The following is a 20,743-nucleotide window of genomic DNA, read 5'->3' as shown; positions in this document are numbered from 1 at the left end:
CATGGTGCATGCTTTTTGCCGATGATATCGTTCTTATGGGAGAGTCAAGGGAAGACTTAAATAAGAAGTTGGAGTTATGGAGAGAAGCTCTAGAAGTGTATGGTCTGCGCATAAGCCGTAGCAAGACGGAATATATGGAATGTAAGTTCAGTTTGAGAAGGGAAAACTCAAATATAGAGGTGAAAATTGGAGAGAACATCCTACGAAAAGTTACAAGTTTTAAGTATCTTGGGTGCATCATACAGGATAATGGAGAGATTGAACATGATGTAAATCATAGGATCCAAGCAGGTTGGTCAAAATGGCGGAGTGCATCTGGTTTTATATGCGACAAAAAAGTGCCTTTAAAACTTAAAGGTAAATTCTATCGCACCGCTATAAGACCGGCTATGCTGTATGGTACGGAGTGTTGGGCGGCTAAAGGGGAGCACGAACATAAGCTGAGTGTGGCAGAGATGAAGATGTTGAGATGGATGAGTGGTCATACGCGATTGGATAAAATAAGGAATGAAGATATAAGGGAGAAAGTTGGAGTAGCACCCATTGTGGAAAAGATGGTTGAATCGCGTCTCAGGTGGTTTGGACATGTGAGAAGAAGACCGATAGAACATCCAGTCAGGAGGGTGGATGAGATGGAAGATGGACAAAGGGCGAAAGGCAGAGGAAGACCTAAGAAGACCATCCATGAGGTGGTCAAACGAGATCTACATGTAAACGGTCTCTCTGTAGACATGATACATAACAGAGCACAATGGCGTCGCTTGATTCATGTAGCCGACCCCACTTAGTGGGACAAGGCTTTGTTGTTGTTGTTTCGTTTTTGATAAAACATTGAGGTACAACAATGTATGATGCAAGTTTGAGTGCATTGAATCAGGGCGAGTTTGATTATGCAAGTTCGATTACATTGAATCAGGACGAGTTGGATGATTTTTTCAATCGAATGTAGTCGACAAGATTTGATTGAGAGAATAATGTAGTTATGAATTTGATTAAGGAAACCAGTGTTGATGATTAAGGATTTGAATTTGATTGAAATCTATGAGATTTGATAAATTTGTTTTTGTGATGGATTGATTTATGAAGCTGGCTTGTATAGTCTTGTGGCTTCAGATTTTTCAATGGCTTTATGCTTCAATTTATTTATTTCGTCAAAGAGAACCCGTGAAGTATATTCTTTTCTAAAATGATCAATTTTATCATGCAATTAAAATAAATGATTAATTTGTTTTAATTTAGAATTAGAGAATCAACTAAAAACTCAAGTTCAGTCAATTTTATATAAAATAAATAATTAAAAATTATTAAATAAAAATTTAGTTAAATCAATTATTTAACCGTTAAAGTTGATTGTAATTAAATTTTTATCATAAATTATTTCTTAGTATGAATTACTACTAATAGGATGCTGAATAGAGATTATTGTCAACCGTTAATGCTACTTGGCATGCTAACTTGGTCTGATAATGGTATATATAAATGATACAAAAAATGGTAATATAAAAATTAATATTTTTANATTCATATCTTATCTATTAAATATAATTTTATATTTCTATATTTTTGTCTTCATATCTCATATCTATAAATACATGACTTTAAAATATGTTATCTAATTATAATTTTTATATTTCTTGAATCTAGATGTAAACCCCGCTAAAATCGGTAAATAATTAGTCAATAAATTAAATTTTTATTAGGAAAGCTAAAAATGCAAAACTAATATCAAAATATGATAGAGCTCGTCGAAACGAGAATTTTGATAGCAATCTTGAAAATTTAGCCCAAAATCGGACCGGAAGGATCGAACCGACTGAACCGAGGCCCAAACCAGGCACGTGGGTCTAACCGGACCCAAATATTAAAACAAAACAGCAGCTCTTCTTCTTTCCCATTGCATGCAACGAACAGAAACAAAATTGGGGAAGGGAGGAGGAGCTCTCAACCCTCACAACCTTTGATCCACCATAACTCCTCCGTTCGGGCTCCGATCGCCGCACTGTTTGCCGCCATGCGTCCAGCGTGTCGAGCTCTACCTTTTTATTCGAACAATTTCACTGGTAAGCCTCACATTTACTCCACAAATTTTGGATTGAATTAAGATTTGTTGCAAATAGAAGATGGTTTTAAGAGCTTTTGATTTATATCAACATCAACACAACCCATTATAAGCAAGTCCAAAAGTATGAAATTAATAACCTTAATACCTCATAATTCCAATTTATGTTCATCAACATTTTATTCCAACAACATACAAACTACTCATTAAATGCAAGGGTTAACCACTATAAACGCCCTCGAATTATTCAAACACTTGACAGAAATGCACCGAATTTTACTATCGACAAAAATATTTTTAAATAATTTAAAAACATAACAACAATACCCAACAGTAAATATATATTTTCAAAAAATGTCTTAGAGATTGAATTTTGATGAGATTTTTTACAAGAATAATTAAAAAATGAGATATTATTATTCTTAAAATTTGATAATTTTTTTCTAAGTATATATTTTTTTGTGATTTTTTAAAAGTATTATTAGTTGTTAATAAAAAAATTACAAAAAAATATATACTCAACGAAAAACTACCAAATTTTAAGGATGTTAATATCTCATTTTTTTAATCATATTTACAAAAAATTGTATTAAAATTCAATCTCTAATATATTTTTTGAGAAATACATATTTAATGTTAGATAATCTTGCAAAAAAACTAACATTAAATATGTATTTCTCAAAAAATACATTAGAGATTGAATTTTGATGCAATTTTTTGCAAGAATAATTAGAAAAATAAGATATTATTACTCTTAAAATTTGGTGATTTTTTGTTAAGTATATATTATTTTGTGATTTTTTTAAAGTATTATTGGTTATTAACAAAAATAATTATAAAAAATTATATACTTAACAAAAAATTACCAATTTTTATGTATAATAATATATTATTTTTATAATCATTCTTGCAAAAAATTGCATCAAAATTCAATCTCTAGGATATTTTTTGAAAATATATATTTACTGTTGGGTATTGTTGTTGTGTTTTTAAATTATTTGAAGGCATTTTTGTCGATAGTAAATTTCGGGTGTATTTTTACCAGCGTTTGAATAATTCAGGGGTGTTTTTTGTGGTTAACCCTAAATGCAATTAACAATTCAACTTATCCAAAGGTTCCTCTAACCTAAGTTTACACAACACCGTAAATATTAAACGTGCAAAACTTAAGCCATACCTTGGCCGACGATCACGTAGTTCACCCAAGGCAGCCTCACAACACAAAATACAGCCCCTCCAAGCTCAATTAAAATAGCTCCAAACCAAGCTTTGATCATCAACAAGCCTACAATTACTCCCAATTCAATTCCAATGCTTATATACCCACTTAATCTACACCTAATACATATACATATTCCAATTTCAGTTTTCTCATTATACATACAAGATTGAGCTAGGGTTGGGTGCTCTTAGCTTGAGTCCACAAGTCCTGGAAGCTAACTTGAACCTAGAACACAAAAATTGGACAAGATTCACTATAGGTTTTCAATTTCACCAAAGAAAGAGGGATAGAGATTCTGAACCAAATGTGAGGCTTACCAGTGAAATTATTCGGATAGAAAGGTAGAGCTCAACGCGCTGGATGCGTGACCACAAACGGTGCGGCGATCGGAGTCCGGACGGAGGAGTTATGGTGGATCCAAGGTTGTGAGGGTTGAGAGCTCCTCCTCCCTTCCCCAATTCTGTTTCTGTTCATTGCATGCAATGGGAAAGAAGGAGAGCCGCTGTTTTGTTTTAATATTTGGGTCCGGTTGGACCTACGGGCCCGGTTTGAGCCCCAATTCAACCGATTCGGCCCTTTGTGGAGAAAGTTATGGATGTTGCAGGTTTAGTGTTTAAATCTGTGTTCAGGATGGCCAAAACAGGTTTGCTGCAAGCTTTTTGGGCATTCTGCCCATTTTTGAAAAACGCCCACCCACGTGTACGCGTGGCACGCGTACGCGTGGCGTGGAATTTTGGCGACGCATGCGCGAGAGGTATGCTACGCGTGTGTGCATATTCACGCGTACGCGTGACTTGACGTACGCTCCACGCTTGCGCGTGGCCTACGCGTACACGTGGATGCTGCCTGCTGCAAAAACCGGTTTTGACTATTTTTAAACCAATTTACCACTTCTAAACCTCCATTTTCTTCCCTTTAAGGCTTAAAGTATGGTTCTAGGTCTAGTAGATAAAAGAAGTTAGGAAAACAAGATAACTTGAGGGTGAAGAAAGTTGTAAATGGTGGCTTTTATGAAGAAAATAAGAATGTTGACGAAGTTTAACGCTAAGGCTTGATATTTGATGATGTATTGATGATAATTGCTATGGCTTATGAATAATGATATCTGAGATACAAGTTTTTCTGGGTAAAAACCGTGGCTCGTCACCACATGTTCCATGTTGAATCTCGATACTCTGTTGACCCTACGTCATAAGGGTGACTGGGCACGTATAAATTCCCGGGTATGGATAGCCCCCATTGAGTGATTATATGATGAATGAATGTGAACTCTATGCATAGACTCTTGGGGATGCGCGACGGGGGACAGTTTAAGGTTTTTGGACTTGTCGGGTTGGCTGGATTACCGACAGATGGATCTCATCAGCCATAAGATAGGCATGCATCATATGCATTTGTTTGTTTTGATTGATATGCACTTCCTGGGTTTGCTTAATTGATATATATCACCTACTACCTGTTATACTTGCTACTTGTACTATCTGCTCGTTACATATGCGAGAACTTGTTTGGTTGCTTGTTTCTGTTGCATTATGAATGATGGAAGAAATGGAGGAAATGGAAAAATGGTTTAGTGTTAGGTTAGGATGGAACTTGAGTAAGTTAGGTAGATTTAGAACACCTACCTCTGTTTATGGCTTATGTTTAGTACCTAAGTTGGATAACTGAATAACGGAGTTCTAGGATTGCTTATGGCATTCTTAGGACCTTATTTATTATACGCGTGACACTTTTACCATGTTGAAAACCTCCGGTTCTCATTCCATATTGTATTGTTGTTTTTTCGATGCAGGTCGAGAGGCTCCTCGCTAGGCGTCTAGATCTTGGAAAGCGAAGTAGTCCTTGGGTGTATTTTGGTTTTTGTTTGTATATATGTATATGTATATTTAGCTTACTCTCCAAGTAACTTATGTACGCTGCTCCTCTTAGAGGTTAAGGGAGAGATAGGAGTCTTGTTTGGTATTTTGGTGTATTTTGGGGACACTTATATATGTTTATATGTATATATGTATCCTTTGGCCAGCCTTAGCTTCGCAGGTTGAGTCAGGGGCTAATTATGCTGTTTTCTTGGCTTTCTTTTCTTCTTTTGCTTACCGTCATCATGTTCCTATTAGGTTTCTTAGCACGCCAGTAATCCTTTCCGTTGAGCATTGCGCTATTAATTTTCATGATTTTTGTTTACCGTCTTGTTTCAAGACTCCTAGTATATTATCATCCTCTCTATTATGTATATATTTTGCTGTTTAGAGGTCTGTAACACCACACTACCTCTGTTCTACGACTTAAACGTAAAACTCTGTGTAGTAGGATGTTACACTAAATGGATATGACCATTAAAATCTCCTAGAATTACTATTTTCATCCGACTCAAAAGTTGTAATTAATTAAAAGTCTCAATCCACATTTAGAAAATCATATCAAATAGATACTGCTAAAACATATGTCATTCGACACACTTGTCATGAATATCTGCCTACTATATATATTAAATAAAAGTGACAAAGTTAATTATCTATTAATGAAATTTACCATTAAATTAAAACTTCACCGAAAATTGTGTGCTATTAGTCATGAAGTGAGAATTTGTTCTACAAAGATCTAACTACATACACACTTTATTTTCAGTTTCCACTTTTTTTACTCACTTTATTATTGTTATTTTTTGGGCAAAACTCCTTTCTTCATGACTATTCTTGCCAACTAGCAAAATAAAGATAAAGACTACAACGACGTAAATATAAAGCATATTTAAAATATTATTTGGATAAAAAATAAAAGCATATTGATATTGTCAACAAACCATAATTTAAATGACATAATCGTTTTATATTCATCTAAAAATTATAGGTTCGAATCTCACTCCTAATTTAAAAAAATATATATTAATATTGTTTAAAAATATATAAAAATTTTTAAGCAAGTAAAAAAAATTGCTATTAAAAAAATATGTTATAGAGTATTATATTATATTATTATTCATAAGTGATGTTGTAAAAATATAAATAATATACTAAATTCTTGTTATTTAATCTAAATGTTAAAAATTAAAATAATATTTTATTTTATATTAAATTACATTATATTACTTTTTTAAATACTAATGATATTTTTTATTTTTACACCAATTAATAATTTAAATATAGTTTAAATTTATCTTATAATAATCCTTCTTTACCCGTGTAAAGGGAAGAGTAAATTGCTAGTATGAATAGAGAAAGAGTAACACGTTCAAAAAAATATCAATAATAATAAAAGTAATAAAAGTGGTTAAAAACTTTTGTTCTAAAATAAAAAGCATACAATACTTTATTTTTTATATTTGTATCATGAAATATTAAATAATTGCTAACTTGTATGAAATTTAAATAATTAAATAGGACTATAATAAAGAGAATATATAAAATAAAAAATCTTTTTAGATTGAAAACGAAAAAAAAAACTTTAGTTACTTCATTATCAAATTGTCAATTATTGTTTTTAGAATAGGATTTTGATCACGAGTAAATTAACTAATTAAGTACACTTGAATTTTGTTAGGATTGGATAGTTTAGATTTAAAAAGAGAATGTTTAGTTTAGATTTAAATTTTTTTTAATATAAACTAATTTTTATCGGTGTAAAAATGACACAAATAAAGAAAAAAAATGCTAAAATTAAAGTATTATAAAATGATTGAATCAAGATATTTTTATTATATTTACAAAATTAAATTTTACAGTAATTGTGTATCGAAAAAACAGTTAGAAAACAAAAAATGTAACAGAATCAGTTTTGAGCTATAAATGAATTTCATAATGACACTATTTAATATTTATTGATGATTGATTTTTCTCGGTTTAATTTAATTTCTGATCTTATGAAATACTTTTCTTCCCACCGTCAACGAAACCTATAAATAAAGGACCTCATATGGTTTCCAATTTTCCTTTACACTATTATACAAACACTCTGTTACACTCTCTTCTTCGCTGATTCAGTGATTCTAATTGTTATCAGTTTGATTGCACTTTCCGAACTCAGTTCTACTCTTAATTCAGGTTTGCTTCTTAGCACGTTACCTTCTTTGGAATTTCTTTTTTTTTTCTTCCTTAGTGTTCATATTGTATTTTACTTAAGTGGTGGTGTTAAGTTGGGTTGATGGAGAAGTGGGTTTTGATGAGGGAATGGATTCGGCAGCTTCTTGTAATTGGGTTGTTGTTTAAGTTTTGGAAGAGATTAATGAGCAATGAAGGGTGTTATTGATGGGAAAACTGTGTTTTATTTCGTAGTATCATGGCTATTATAACAACAACAAAGAGGACTGAAGGGTTCCGTCGTACAACACCACCAACATGCAAGTATTGGCAAGCTGGGAGATGCAACAGAAATCCTTGTCAATTTTCACATAGCTTACCAACCTCGCCGTCCAATGTATACTATAATGCCAATACCACATATAAGCATTCGAAGATGGCCAGTTCCTCTGCTAAGAAGGCCATCAAGAAGCCAGAAAATTGTGCACTAAGGGCTGTTGAGTATAGACCAGAAGCTATGTCTGTTGAGAAGCCAACTAAGTGTGAACAAAAGGCTGTTGCAGATGTGGAAGATGTGGCCACTGTTGCTAAGTGTGAACAAAAGGCTGTATTGATTGAAAAGACTGCAGACGTAGAAGATGTGACCACTGTGGATAAATCACGCAATATTTGCAAAGATTGGATGACTGACAATTGTGTGCATGGTGACTTGTGTCAGAATTTGCATTCATGGTTTTATGGCGATGGGTTTTCTACACTTGCAAAGCTTCATGAACACAACAAGGTATATACATGTCTTGGTTTAATTTGAAAGTTAAGTGAATATTGCAATTGAAATAAGTTATTTAAACTAATATTCAAATTTTGTTGACAGGCAATCACTGGGATTGCACTGCCGGCTGGTTCAAACAAACTTATTTCTGGTAGCACTGACGGCACAGTTCGGGCATGGGACTGCAACACTGGCCGTTGTGTTCACATGATCCATCTTAATTCTCAAGTTACCTCACTCATATCTGAGGGCCCATGGATTTTTGCCGGTGTGAAAAATGCTGTGAAGGCATGGAATATTCAGACGGGTGCAGATGTTACTCTTGATGGACCTAAAGGGCAAGTCCTTTCCTTGAATGTTGGCAATGATATCCTCCTTGCTGGAGCAGAGGTAAATTAAGATTTGTTTATAGTTAGCCAGTTGCTACTGATTAGAATTATGATATTTAAATAATTTATTTAAATTGCAGGATGGTGTTATTTATGCTTGGAGATGCAGCTTTGAGTCTCCTTTCAAAATGGTTGCAACACTAAGTGGTCATAGTAAACCAGTGGTTTCTCTTGCTATTGGATGTCACAAGATGCTTTATTCTGGATCCATGGACCATACCATTAAGGTATTTATTTATTTATTTATATGCTTCATGTAATTTGCACACTATTCCCCTTTAGCTAAGCAATTTCTTACCCTGCTATCTACAGGTTTGGGACCTTGATACATTACAGTGCACAATGACACTTAACGGCCATACCGACGTTGTCACATCACTTATTTGCTGGGACAATTTCTTGTTATCGGCTTCATCTGATTGCACAGTCAATGTTTGGGTGTGCACTGAGGAGGGAACTCTAGAAGTGACATACACTCACACTCACGAAAATGTAAGTTGTTCACAAATATGTCTTTAAACTGATATTTTGATTTTGTTTAAGAAGGAGGTGATTGGTTTGTCCAATTCATTTATTTTATTTTATTTGTTATTATAGGCTGTTCTTGGACTCTATGGGATGACTGATGCAGAGGCCAAGCCAATATTGTTCTGCTCGTGCAAAGATAATTCAGTTCGTATGTATGAATTGCCGACGTGAGTGATGATAAATCTTTCATCTACTTGTCTTGCTACTTTTACTGGGCGTGTTTTTTTTTTAGTGTTGTAGCTACTTACTGTGCCTGCTTCTACAGGTTTCTAGAGAGAGGTCGACTATTTACAAGACAAGAAGTTCGATCCTTTGGGATAGGCCCTGGCGGACTCTTCTTCACTGGAGATGGGACTGGTTTGCTAAATGTGTGGAAATGGTTAGAAGAGCCTAAGGTGCCAACATAGGAAAATACATAAGATCTTGAGTTACATGATGAGTTATTCTAATTATTTTAATGTGGTGACCTTATCTTTATTCTCTGAATGTATGAATTAACTGAGCATACTTGATGTTGGGGTTGGGCATATTGGTTCTTGAGGTACAAGAATTTAGAGAAGTATTATTGATTCTTGAAGCAAAAGAAACAGTAAAATAAAATAATAAAAAAAGTCCAAGGCTTTGAGCATCAATGGTTAGGAAGGTCAAAATTGGCCTAAAAAGCTCAAAAGAGTTGTTCTTCCTAACTATATGCTTGTGGTGTGAAAGTGTCAAGTAATTCTTGAGACTGAACATTTAAGGTCGTGACCCAAAGCTATTAAAGAGTACGCTTAAGGCTCTGAGCACCACTGTCTGGGAATTTGAGCAAAGCTAAATTCGAATCCAAAGGGTTCCACAGTTAAGTGCTTGTGGTGTTTATGTATCAGGTGGTAATAAATGAAAACAGAACACTTAGAGTCACGGCTAGGCTCAAAGGTGCAAAGCACCAAAAGAAATAAAAGCTGTGTTCAAGAATCAAGAAAAACTTAAAAGAAGAGAGTCAAAAATATGATCCGGATTCTAATTCTAAGGGATACCAATATTGCTGAACTTCAAAGGAAAAAGAGATGCCAAAGCTATTCAGAAATAGAGAGTTAGTAGCCCCATTCAGTAATTAGACCTAGCTTCATCTGACAACTCTAACTTTCAATGTATAATGTAACATTCTATGTATTATACAATTCTCAATAAGACCATCAATAAAAGTATGCGTGTTGTTTTAAATTCTTCATTTAACTTGTGAAATTATAATATCGGTTTTGATTTTTTTTTAAGGAGAAAGAAAGAAAAAAGTGACCAATTGAAAAACTACATAATAATAGGCAACATAATTTTGGACTGTTAGAACTTTTCTGCAGCATTTAGGTCCCTTGGTAGAACCTGAAAGCAGTACACCCTTACTCTTTTTAATTACAAGCTTCAAAAAGTTATTTATAAGTATAAACCCTTTTGGTCATAGGATATTTCCAAGATGGAAAATTGGACTCTGAATTGGAAATGCACTCAAGCTTTAAGTTCATGGTTGAAAAAATGTAAGGATGAAAATCTTGAGAGTTTGAATAAACTTTACCGTTTTAATGATGATGAGCATAATAAGTCTAATGTGCCAATTGAATTATTTGAGAAGACACCCAACTTGGAAACAATGGAAGTAAGCTATTACTATGATGAAACCCTCAAAAATATATTGCCCTCCCATGATGAAGCTAGTAATAAGGAGATTATTGGAAACTTAGAAAGAATTGTACCTCTTCAAATTATGTGTGTTGCAATCCATCAATGGGTTAGAATAGTATACTTGTCAAAGCAGCTGTCTTGAATGTCCAAAATTGATAACACTAGTACTACAATCTTCCTCCAATCTGAAAGAATTGCACATAGAATCATGTAAGGCAGAGGCATCGTTCTGAAATATACCGCGAATCAAGTTTCTAGAAGGATTCAAGTTTCTTACAACTCGAGTGATGATTCGGTCTTCCACCATGATCTTAATGCTGCTGCAGTATGACAGTTTCTAAGTCAGGTAATAAATAAATAACTAAAGATTCTTCTCCAAACAAAATTTTATTATGTCCAAGTTTGAAATAATTTCTACACTTGGTTATATCAACTGAAGTGATGAACAATTTATTTTCAGTGATTTCAACTTTAAGCAACAGGATGGAACGGAAATAATTTCTACACTTGGTTATATCAACTGAAGTGATTTCAACTTTAATCATTTAACCCTTTTAGCAACAATTCTTGTATATGCATTCATAGCCGCCTTTGAGATAATATAGGCACCAAAAAAGTATATTGAAAAGTTAATTCATGTTCAATTCTTTTATTTTATTTTTTTCCTTCAAACCTATAAAATTTATTAAAAATATTAGATCACCAACACATTTTCCTTGACCTAAGAAATGGATACTATTCATCTACCAAAAACAGAAGAAATGAATATACATAACCAACCTCAATTGGATTAGAATGAAGAAACTTCATTCTGAGAATAGAAAAGGCCAGAAGAGGCATTTGAAAGCAATGCTATTTTGACAGGACTAGCAGCACCTTCTTCTGCGGTTAAAAGTCCAGTATTGGCAGTTATATCAGTTTTAAATAACCGGGACACACACTATTGATGCATATAGTAGGGTACTTTTTAGCAACAATTCTTGTATATGCATTCATAGCAGCCTTTGAGATAATATAGGCACCAAGAACCTTAGGCCATCCTTTTCTTTCTAAACACCCTTCTTTGATATCTTTCAGAAATTCATGCAACACTTCATCAACTCTCTCTTCTGTAAGGTTTTCAGCATCACCCAAGATTCCTTTAGCCCATTCATTTGATACAAGCTGAATTATTAGACATGGAAAGCAATAATAATAAGAGTTACAAAACAGAATCATAAAATAGTAATGGAGAATAGAAAGTAATAAAATAAGCCTATTAGTTGAGCAACAACCAAATTTAGCGAAGAAATCTAAGATCTACTAAGTTTTTTTTTAAAAAATTAATTATTCTGTTGGCCTTCATAATTTTATCAAAATTTTAATTAGATTCTTATCGTCTAAAAGTTTGTTATTGATCTCTAAATTAAATAAAAACTTTCTATTGGATCTTTTTTAACTATTTTTTGTTAAAAAATCAGTTTTATTTTAAATATTTGATTTTGTGTTTGATGTAGAATGAATATGGAATATTCTAAAAGCAAATATTTTAGCATTAGCGTGTTTTTTTCTGAAAAATAATCAATAATAAAGATTTAATTAAAATTTTTACCTAGTATAAAGATCTAGGGGGATGCTCCCATAAAGATGCATCAAATGTCTTTTTTTAAAGATGTTTTTTATATAATAGAGATATTTTAGTTGTGTTTTATAATAGGGATATTGTAGTAATTTTTTATAAAAAATATTAATTTATACCAATTCAAAATTTAATTTATTAATTTTTTTGTTAAACTGATTTGTCCAGTCTAACTTTTAATAAAAAAATAATACAGTTTAATTGATTATATGTATTAAATATTAATTTTTAAAAAACATCTTTAAAAAAAGACGTTTTTGACATCTTTATTTAAGTGGCTCCCAAAGATCTAATTACAAATTTTTAAACTATAAAAATCTAACCACATAATTAGTAAAACTATGGAGATTATTAGAATAATTAAACTTAAAACACACAAACAAAGAGAGTATCTTAGCTACCTTTAACTTTCCTAGGGAGGATGATACATTCACAATTCTTGGTGATTCAGATAATTGGAGAAAAGGAAGAAGGGCTTCAGATGTTCTTTTAGCACCATAATAATTTATTTGCAAGCATTCTTCAGCTAGTTCGAATGTTTGAACGATTCCGGATTTGATGTGGAGTTTTCCAAATTCGGATTTGATGAAATTTGCAAGAGAATCCACAGTAGCAGGATCAGCAACATCTTTGAGAGTTTCCAAAGCATGAAGGCCTCTCTTTTCATCTCTTGAAGTCAACACAACCTTCACTCCATTTGAAGCTAATTGCCTTACTATTTCTATTCCAATTCCTTTGTTTGCTCCCGTCACAACTGCGTATCTGATTAATTTGGAAAATAATGTAACTTTATTTTTCTTAGAAAAAAAATACTGAAAATAAAAATTAAAACGAAATAGATCCTGTTTAACATCAAATAGGGTTTGAAGTGGGATTAAGTATCTAAAAAAAGAGCATTGAAAATGCTAGTGTCTCCAGCAAAAATACTACAAGAAAATGGTGTTGTACTTTACCTCTGTGGCGCTTGTTCCATCTTTAATTTGAGGCCTTGTTCGTTTAGGGAAGAAGATATCATGAGCACAGAGCACTATTTCCATGCATGTATGCCACTTGCCATCATTTCCCTCTTACAAGTTTGCTGAGATAACAATCAATTTCAGTATAGTTTGTTTTGAGTCTTTAAATTGATTAATTTGTTTCAGCTTTATAACCGTTAATTAAGTTAGAATTTTACATAAATTATTTTTTAGCATGAATTACTACTAATAGAATGCTGATTAGAGATTATTGTGAACAGTTAATGTTATTTAAATTGATTATTGGTGGAAGGAGAACTTTCATAAAAAGTAGGTATGACAGGCTGTTTGAAAATATTTAAAATTCAATTCCCACAAGTACTGAATTCCATCGTTTGAAACAAAAAATAATAATAAATTAGTTTAAATAAAATTCAATTCTACTATTTTCTCCTAAAATCAATTCCTATCTAAATGAGTGTGATTTAAAATTTCATTCTATTAGAATTTCACTTAAAATGTAAAATACCCAAAATATTCATGTGATCTAATTACTTTTCTTTTTACTCATTACTTTTATTAAAGTTTTTCACCTCCCATCATCATTTTCGCTCTTTTTTCTTTCCATGTAGACATGCTTCATATTTTTCGTCAATCTACTGAAATAATCCGTCGTCATTTTCACTAAATTCTTAAAGCTGTAATAACACTTGAAGATTAATTTTTCGTTCAACTAGATTGTATAGTTGTTCCATAAAAAAATATTTGTCAAAAAAGGTTTTATCCATATTTTAAAAATAAAATTTATTTATTATTTTGATATATATTTTTTGTATTTTCAAATGGTCATATCACTTATTTTCTTTAAAATTTTTGGAATTATGTCGGTGCTATAGATGGAACACATATTCGTATTAAATGTTTAAAAGAAGATGTGTCAAAATATAGAGGAAGGAAAAGTTACCCGTCAATAAATATATTAACAGCTTGTATATTTGACTTAAAATTTTCCTATGAGATGCCTGGGTGAGAAGGCTTGGCTTCAGATTCACGGATTTTAGATAATGCACTAAGTAAGAAAGATAATCAAACTGTTCTTCAATGTATTAATTTTTTAATAATTTTTTATTTTTAATAAACATTCAGTATTAGTTAAGTAAATAGTTTAAATTCTATTTTTAGGTAAATTCTGCTTAGCAGATGCTGGATATCTATTGAGTTTTGATTTTATCACTTTATATCGAAGTACTCGATATCATTTAAAAGAATATTCACGACACCCTCCTGAAAATCTAAAAGAGTTATTCAATTTAAGACATTTACCACTGTGCAACGTAATTGAAAGAACTTTTGAGATTGTGAAAAATAGATTTTCTATCATAGAAAAGATGACTAGATATGATGTAGACATTGTGAGCATAGTTGTTATAACTTATTGTATTCTGTATAACTTCTTCATGAATTTTGATCCATACGAAGAACTTATTACACAAGTTGAAAGAAATCTCAATAATAGCGTGTTTGAACGAAATTTTACAAATGTTGAAATTGCTAGAAGTGAAGATGGATGAATGAGAGAAATTTTGAGAGACTCTGTAGTCGCACAAATGTGGAACGATTATATTATTCAATGAGTTTTAAGTCTTTTGAAGAGACTATATTATTAAGTATTTTTGTATTAAACTTGAGTTTTATGTATCATTTGAATTATTACTTGTTTATACATTGACCATTAGTTTATGTATCATTTGATGTTTATTTTTAACATATCATATTTTTAATTATTGATGCATTTTATGATATAAATTTCTTATGGATATAAAGATAGGTAACAGTATGAATATTCAGAAAGTTGTTAATACTAAAGGAAAAAATGAACCAAATGCATATTTTAGATGGATCATAGATATTGATGGTTCGTTACTTGAGGTTCTAAAAGAACAAAAGAATAAGGGATAAAAGGAAGATAGAGTATTTTTAGCAGAATCTTATAAAAAAATAGTAGAAGAAATTAATGAAATTTTTTTTAAGTATCAATAAGACCAAAGTTTAAAAATTCTCAAGAAACAAATTAAAAGGTACTAGCAAAAGAATTAGTATTCAAAAGTAGAATAGGATGGAATGAAACTGTTAAGACAATTGAGGTTACTTCAAAAGTATGGAAATCTTTAATAAGAATATATATGACATTTCTATTTAATATTAATTTTTTGATAGCATTTGTATGTATATGTTCTAAATGTATACTAAGTTATACTTATTTTTTTTCTTTTGTTTTCATTCTATTCCTAAATTAAAGAAAAATCTCTTTACACTTGGATATTCTTAGAGAGATATATGAGAAAGATATCGTAACTAGATATCGAAATAGGACTGCTAAAGAAAGATTATGAAGATAGTCACATGAGAAGGACATCGATATTAATGATATTGATGAGATGCAATGAATAATGAGATTCATTTGGAAGCTTTAATACTTTTGAATATGAAAATGAGAGTGTTCGAGGAACTCCAACTACATAAGTTTCATGTGTCACTCTATCTGTTACTTATACTTCGTCTTCCAAAAATAAAAAACAAAAAATAAGTGATAAAAATTTATGTGAACTTAAAAAAGTTTCTACAGCAATGAAAAAATTGCACAAATTATTATCACTACAAAATTTTATATTTGGCAGGCTTCTAAACTATTTGAAGCAATTCGTAATTTGGATGTATAAGATGATAAATTTTTTGAAACTATTGAGGGGCTTGTTGAGTATGAAGATCCTACTTTTATTGATGTCTTTTTTAAATGTCCAAAAAAGACTTGCCGCTTAGGATAATTGCACACTAAGTTAGGTTGTTTCATGGCTAATGATTTCATAAAGTTTTTGTAATTTTTAAAGTAGACTTTTATGATATTTTTGTATTTTTTACTTTGACAAATAAATACTTATATTGTAAGAATTTATTTTTTTTTAATTTTGATTTCAAATATTTGTGAGTTAATAGATAATTTAATTTTTTTTTGTGTAGATAACTTTACTAATTATAGACTCTCATTTCAATATTCTACGTACTATTCTAATTCTGTAATTTTATAATAAATTCTAATTTAAAATTTAATTTTTAATAAAATTTAATTTAATTTTATATCATTGAAAATATTCAAACAAACGGTTATTTATAAATATATAAGGTGAATTCTACCCAACCCTCTCTAAAATAATATGTAAGTTATCCTTTATGATGTGTCACACTTTGGTGGCTGATTTGTTGGTCCCAACTATCTTTGGGATTAACGTTAGTCTCTTAATATGGTTTTTAATTTAAACCGTTAGATCATTTTATTATTATATCTAACGGTGTAGATTAAATACAAATATATATTTTTATTTTTATTAAATACTCCCTAATATTTAACGTTTTTACAAATGATTCCCTTCCTCTTTCTCTTATTATATGTTTTGCAGATGGGGTCTCTTCTTCTTCTTCTTCTTCTTCACTACTGCGATGAAAACTGACACTAGCATCAACTGTTAGGTCTGGTTCGAGACTACCCATGTACGCACGCAACTATCAGAGCCTGGATCGAGATTATTTCGCACCCCTGTCCACTCCGCCTCTAAAATTTGTGTTCTTCTCCTCTCTTGGTCATCTACTTCGTGTGGTGTTCTTCGAAAAGGAAGTCATGGAAGCTGTCACACATACATACACAGAGACATATACTTCACACTTGAGACAGAAAATCAGAAAAGAAACAAAAAAAGAAAAGAAAATCTTTGCGGAAGATTATGGCCTCAAAGGAAACCCAAAACTTCTAGCCATTTCTCAAGCCATCAGAGTCGTTTCTCAGGTTTCCATTTTTTATTTTTTATTTTTTTCTTTCAACGTTTTTCTTCTTATTCATCAACAGATCTATAGCTGTGACGGTTTAGTTTCATAATATTTTTATGTTTAGAAGTCTGAAATTGATGGTGTTTCACACAGAAGATCAATGAAAAGACATGCATGAGATTAACTATGAGCTAATAGAATAAATCTAACCATGAAACAAGAAAGCTCAGTAAATAATCTTGCATTTTTCTTTCCCAAATATATTTGTTGAAACTTATAGTTGAGTAGGACATAATTGAACTTTGTTAATTAGAGGAAGTGAGTGAATAATTGTTGATGAATAATTGTTTATGAATTTTTTTTTAATAGCTAATTGGTGTTAAGAATATATTAATGAGAATACTCATAGCTCTTTGAAATGACCCACACTTAACTATCTGCTGTAGATTTAATCATTTATGTTCTAATTAAGGAAGAAGGTGACCGCTGGTATATGGTTATTAACTTATTGGATGAAAAATTATATCAGTTTGATTCTAATCTAAATGATGATCAAGTTGAGCCAAGATAAGAAATTATGAAATCCTTGGTAAGATGTCCATAACCCATTTCTTTATACATAGACTATATGTAAAATAATACATAAATCTTAACAGATTAGTCATGAACAAAGTTTTCAGGCTATAAGATTATCAGATATGGTAACTTTTGGGCATTACCTAAAAGGTGACATTTTTGAAAGAAAAGATTTCATGAATTTTGATGTGAAAAAGGTTAGGGGGTGCCAATTGTCTTCAAAGGTACACATAATTGCAGTGAATCTTTTATTTACATCTTTAATTAAAGTGATTTTTTATTGATACTAACTAGTTGATATTGCCACTGAACTTTTAGTCGCGACTCTGGTGTTTGGTTCTTCAATGGTTGTCTACGACAGAGAAGTTTAATCCCACGGTGTCGGTATTGTAAGTTTCAAAGACATATTGATTAATTATATACATGATGCCATATTATTTAACTAATTAATCCATATTTGCAGCTAAATGAACAATATATTCAGACATTTGTTGTGATAGATCTTTTGTTGGGGATGTTCAATGACCACAATTCCACAAATACGAGTTTCAGAAGAAGAATAATGATTTTTAGGCTAGGCTTCAGAGTGAATAGTATGGAGATCAACATTTTTGCCTATTTTGTTATTATTTGAAAAATTTGTTGTAATCCTCAATTATAAATGAGATTAGTGATATTTATAATTTATTTGTTGAATTATTATTTTAAAGAAAAAATTTTGTCTTATCTGAAAATTTTGGTACATTTTTATATAGGTAATAAATACAGAGATCAGTAATATTTTTCTATCTTTATGTTTGTGTATTAATTTGGTCATTGGTGTAAGTAAATAATTGTAACTTTGTGCTCACCTATTATCATTTAAATAATCTGTGCCAAGGATTATTATTATGATCATAGATATCTAGGAATATATTCATCATGTGTTCTTTGCCATTTCAAATTGGAAATGATTAGTTAGAGATTCATACATGATTCATTGTCATTCTAACATTCAGACACTTGTGTCTCAACAAACACATAACCACATCATCATAATACCCTCATGCCATAGCTAGGAAGCTTTTCATACATCATGCACATATTCATCTAATTCTATTTTATATTGGTATGAAATACACACTATTTATTTGTGAACAAAACTTTGAAAGCAAATCATTAAATAGTAAGCCAAATTCTACGGCATGATGTCCAGAAATCTATTCACCAAAACAAATTCAGAATTCCATTCACTAAGTTCTATTGAATTACCAAATTCATCATGAAAATTCATACACAGTTCTATTACTCAAGTTTTATTCAATTAGCACATAATAAAAATTCATATAATATTACAATGAGAACTCTTCAATAAGTTCCATGTTGGCACTTGCATCACAACCTTTTGTCCAAAATTCTTGTTCTTCATAATCTTTTTCAATATCAGATGCAATCCCTGCAAACAAAATATTGATGAATCTCCACTCTTATTAATAAAAATTATGTAATTAACATGTGGTACGTAAATCGTTAAACCAAATATTATCATTTCTCCATCTGCATCCAAACCTTCCTCAAAAGGGTTCCTAATTATGCCATGAGAAGTTGCACAGCTCGCATTAGTCTGCTGAATGTCATTTGCCAATGGACAAATACCACATCGTTGTGGTTTTCGTTTGACCTTCTTCGACTTGATACATTCTGTGAAATTTCTCTGTATCATCCGACTCTTCTATCATCTCATCAAAGAATACTCTATCTTCTATTTTATCATATACTTCAAGATCTTACTCAATAATTTTATTTGTAACTGGAAAAACATAAAACAAATAGTATTCTAATAAATCAAAGTGCAGAGACCACTAACATGAAAATAATAGCACTGTTCTGGTTTTATATTTTTTTAAATTTATTAAATTCTAAAATAAGTAAAATAGAAAAAAGTATTAAAACTGTAGGAAATAATCTTCCTTATGCTATCAAACCCAATATCGATTAAAAAAACAAAAGGAAGAAGAAACATTAATGTCCAAGCAAGAAATATAGACAACTATATGCAAGAAACATATTTAAATCTATGAAAAAATGAACATAAAACCATAGAGAACCATTAATGTGGAAGGAAGAAGAAATTATGTGATAAAATACAATACTCATACATTAGAGAGAATCTACCAGGATCGCACTTCTCTTGTGCCACCATCCGAACCGCCATTGTTGCCTCCAGTAAAATCTGCGTGCTCCATATGAACTCTAAGAGGTTTTAAACAAGAAGACTAATTATTTTATTTAATATTTAAATTAGTTATTAATGTAATTTTAAATGACACAATAAAGAAGTAGGGATATAATGGTAAATGATCAATATTGAGTTATTCTTGTAATAAAGAAGAGATATAGTATTGATATTGCAATAATAGGCTAAGGATGTTTTTGCAAAAAAAAAATTCAATTGTGTTAGACAAAGATCATGAAGGACCAATGTAAATGCTCACACTTTAATTGGTTATTATCTTAACTATAGTTAGGTTATTTTGTAATTTATTATTTTAGATGGGTAATTATATAATTTCTTAAAATATTAAAATTCTACCCTAGTTGCACGCAATCTCTTTCTACAGTGCATCATTCTTTAATGAGTCGTTGAATTCCCATGGCTTGTAACTTTTCCGTTCTTCCCAGTATAGCCCGACGACTTCATTGCTATTTCCTGTCCTCTCACTCAATCCTTTTTTTTTTGTCGTGGATCACTTCTTACCAACATAATTAATGGTTAGTTCGGTTATTAAATTTTTTTCATTAAAAATAATATATAAAATATATATTCATATGTAAAATATAATATAATAAAATAAATCTGTTCAGAATACTTAAAGTATAATTAAAATCAGGAATATACAAATATAATAAGAAAATTTGTGCTCTAAACAAGTAAATATATCTTTTATCATACATAAATTATTTAAAAAAATATAAATTATTAAAATTAATAACAAAAATTTAAAATAATAAAATTCAACTTTCTTACACGTATTTTTTATAATATTTTTATTCTTTTAATTTTTAATTTATTAATATTTTATTATTTAATTAATGATTAAACAAATTATTTTCATGAGAAATTATTTCTTGTATAATCTTGAAGAAGAGATCAAT

The 20,743-nt window shown here is 30.8% G+C and overlaps 2 protein-coding genes and 1 pseudogene across 5 annotated transcripts; 2 read left to right on the top strand and 1 right to left on the bottom strand.

The window, feature by feature from the left end:
- The first annotated feature begins 7,222 nt into the window (after positions 1-7,222).
- Positions 7,223-10,857, top strand: LOC107473313 (zinc finger CCCH domain-containing protein 48-like). The gene is made up of 7 exons (XM_052257730.1): positions 7,223-7,318; positions 7,550-8,078; positions 8,169-8,456; positions 8,536-8,682; positions 8,768-8,947; positions 9,053-9,150; positions 9,249-10,857. Exons 2-7 carry the CDS (start codon positions 7,554-7,556, stop codon positions 9,388-9,390), a joined length of 1,380 nt encoding a protein of 459 aa, XP_052113690.1. The 5' UTR covers positions 7,223-7,318; positions 7,550-7,553; the 3' UTR covers positions 9,391-10,857.
- Positions 10,858-11,281: 424 nt separating this feature from the next.
- Positions 11,282-13,279, bottom strand: LOC107473341 ((+)-neomenthol dehydrogenase-like; annotated as a pseudogene).
- A 3,382-nt stretch (positions 13,280-16,661) lies between these two features.
- On the top strand, positions 16,662-18,291 carry LOC107473314 (uncharacterized). Of its 4 annotated transcripts, XR_008005985.1 has the most exons (5): positions 16,662-17,051; positions 17,479-17,621; positions 17,713-17,832; positions 17,927-17,997; positions 18,072-18,291. XR_008005985.1 is itself a non-coding variant. In XM_016092862.3 (4 exons), exons 1-4 carry the CDS (start codon positions 16,758-16,760, stop codon positions 18,073-18,075), a joined length of 489 nt encoding a protein of 162 aa, XP_015948348.1. In that variant the 5' UTR covers positions 16,662-16,757; the 3' UTR covers positions 18,076-18,291. The 4 variants fall into 4 exon arrangements, 1 of the variants encoding a protein (XP_015948348.1); XR_008005984.1 differs by having other exon boundaries at positions 17,713-17,997; XM_016092862.3 differs by lacking the exon at positions 17,479-17,621.
- Positions 18,292-20,743: the final 2,452 nt, after the last annotated feature.

The sequence above is a fragment of the Arachis duranensis genome, chromosome 2, assembly GCF_000817695.3.
Source record: "Arachis duranensis cultivar V14167 chromosome 2, aradu.V14167.gnm2.J7QH, whole genome shotgun sequence".
Lineage (NCBI taxonomy): Eukaryota > Viridiplantae > Streptophyta > Magnoliopsida > Fabales > Fabaceae > Arachis > Arachis duranensis.
The sequence above is the reverse complement of the archived record's forward strand: the minus strand, read 5'-3'. Positions and strand labels throughout refer to the sequence as shown.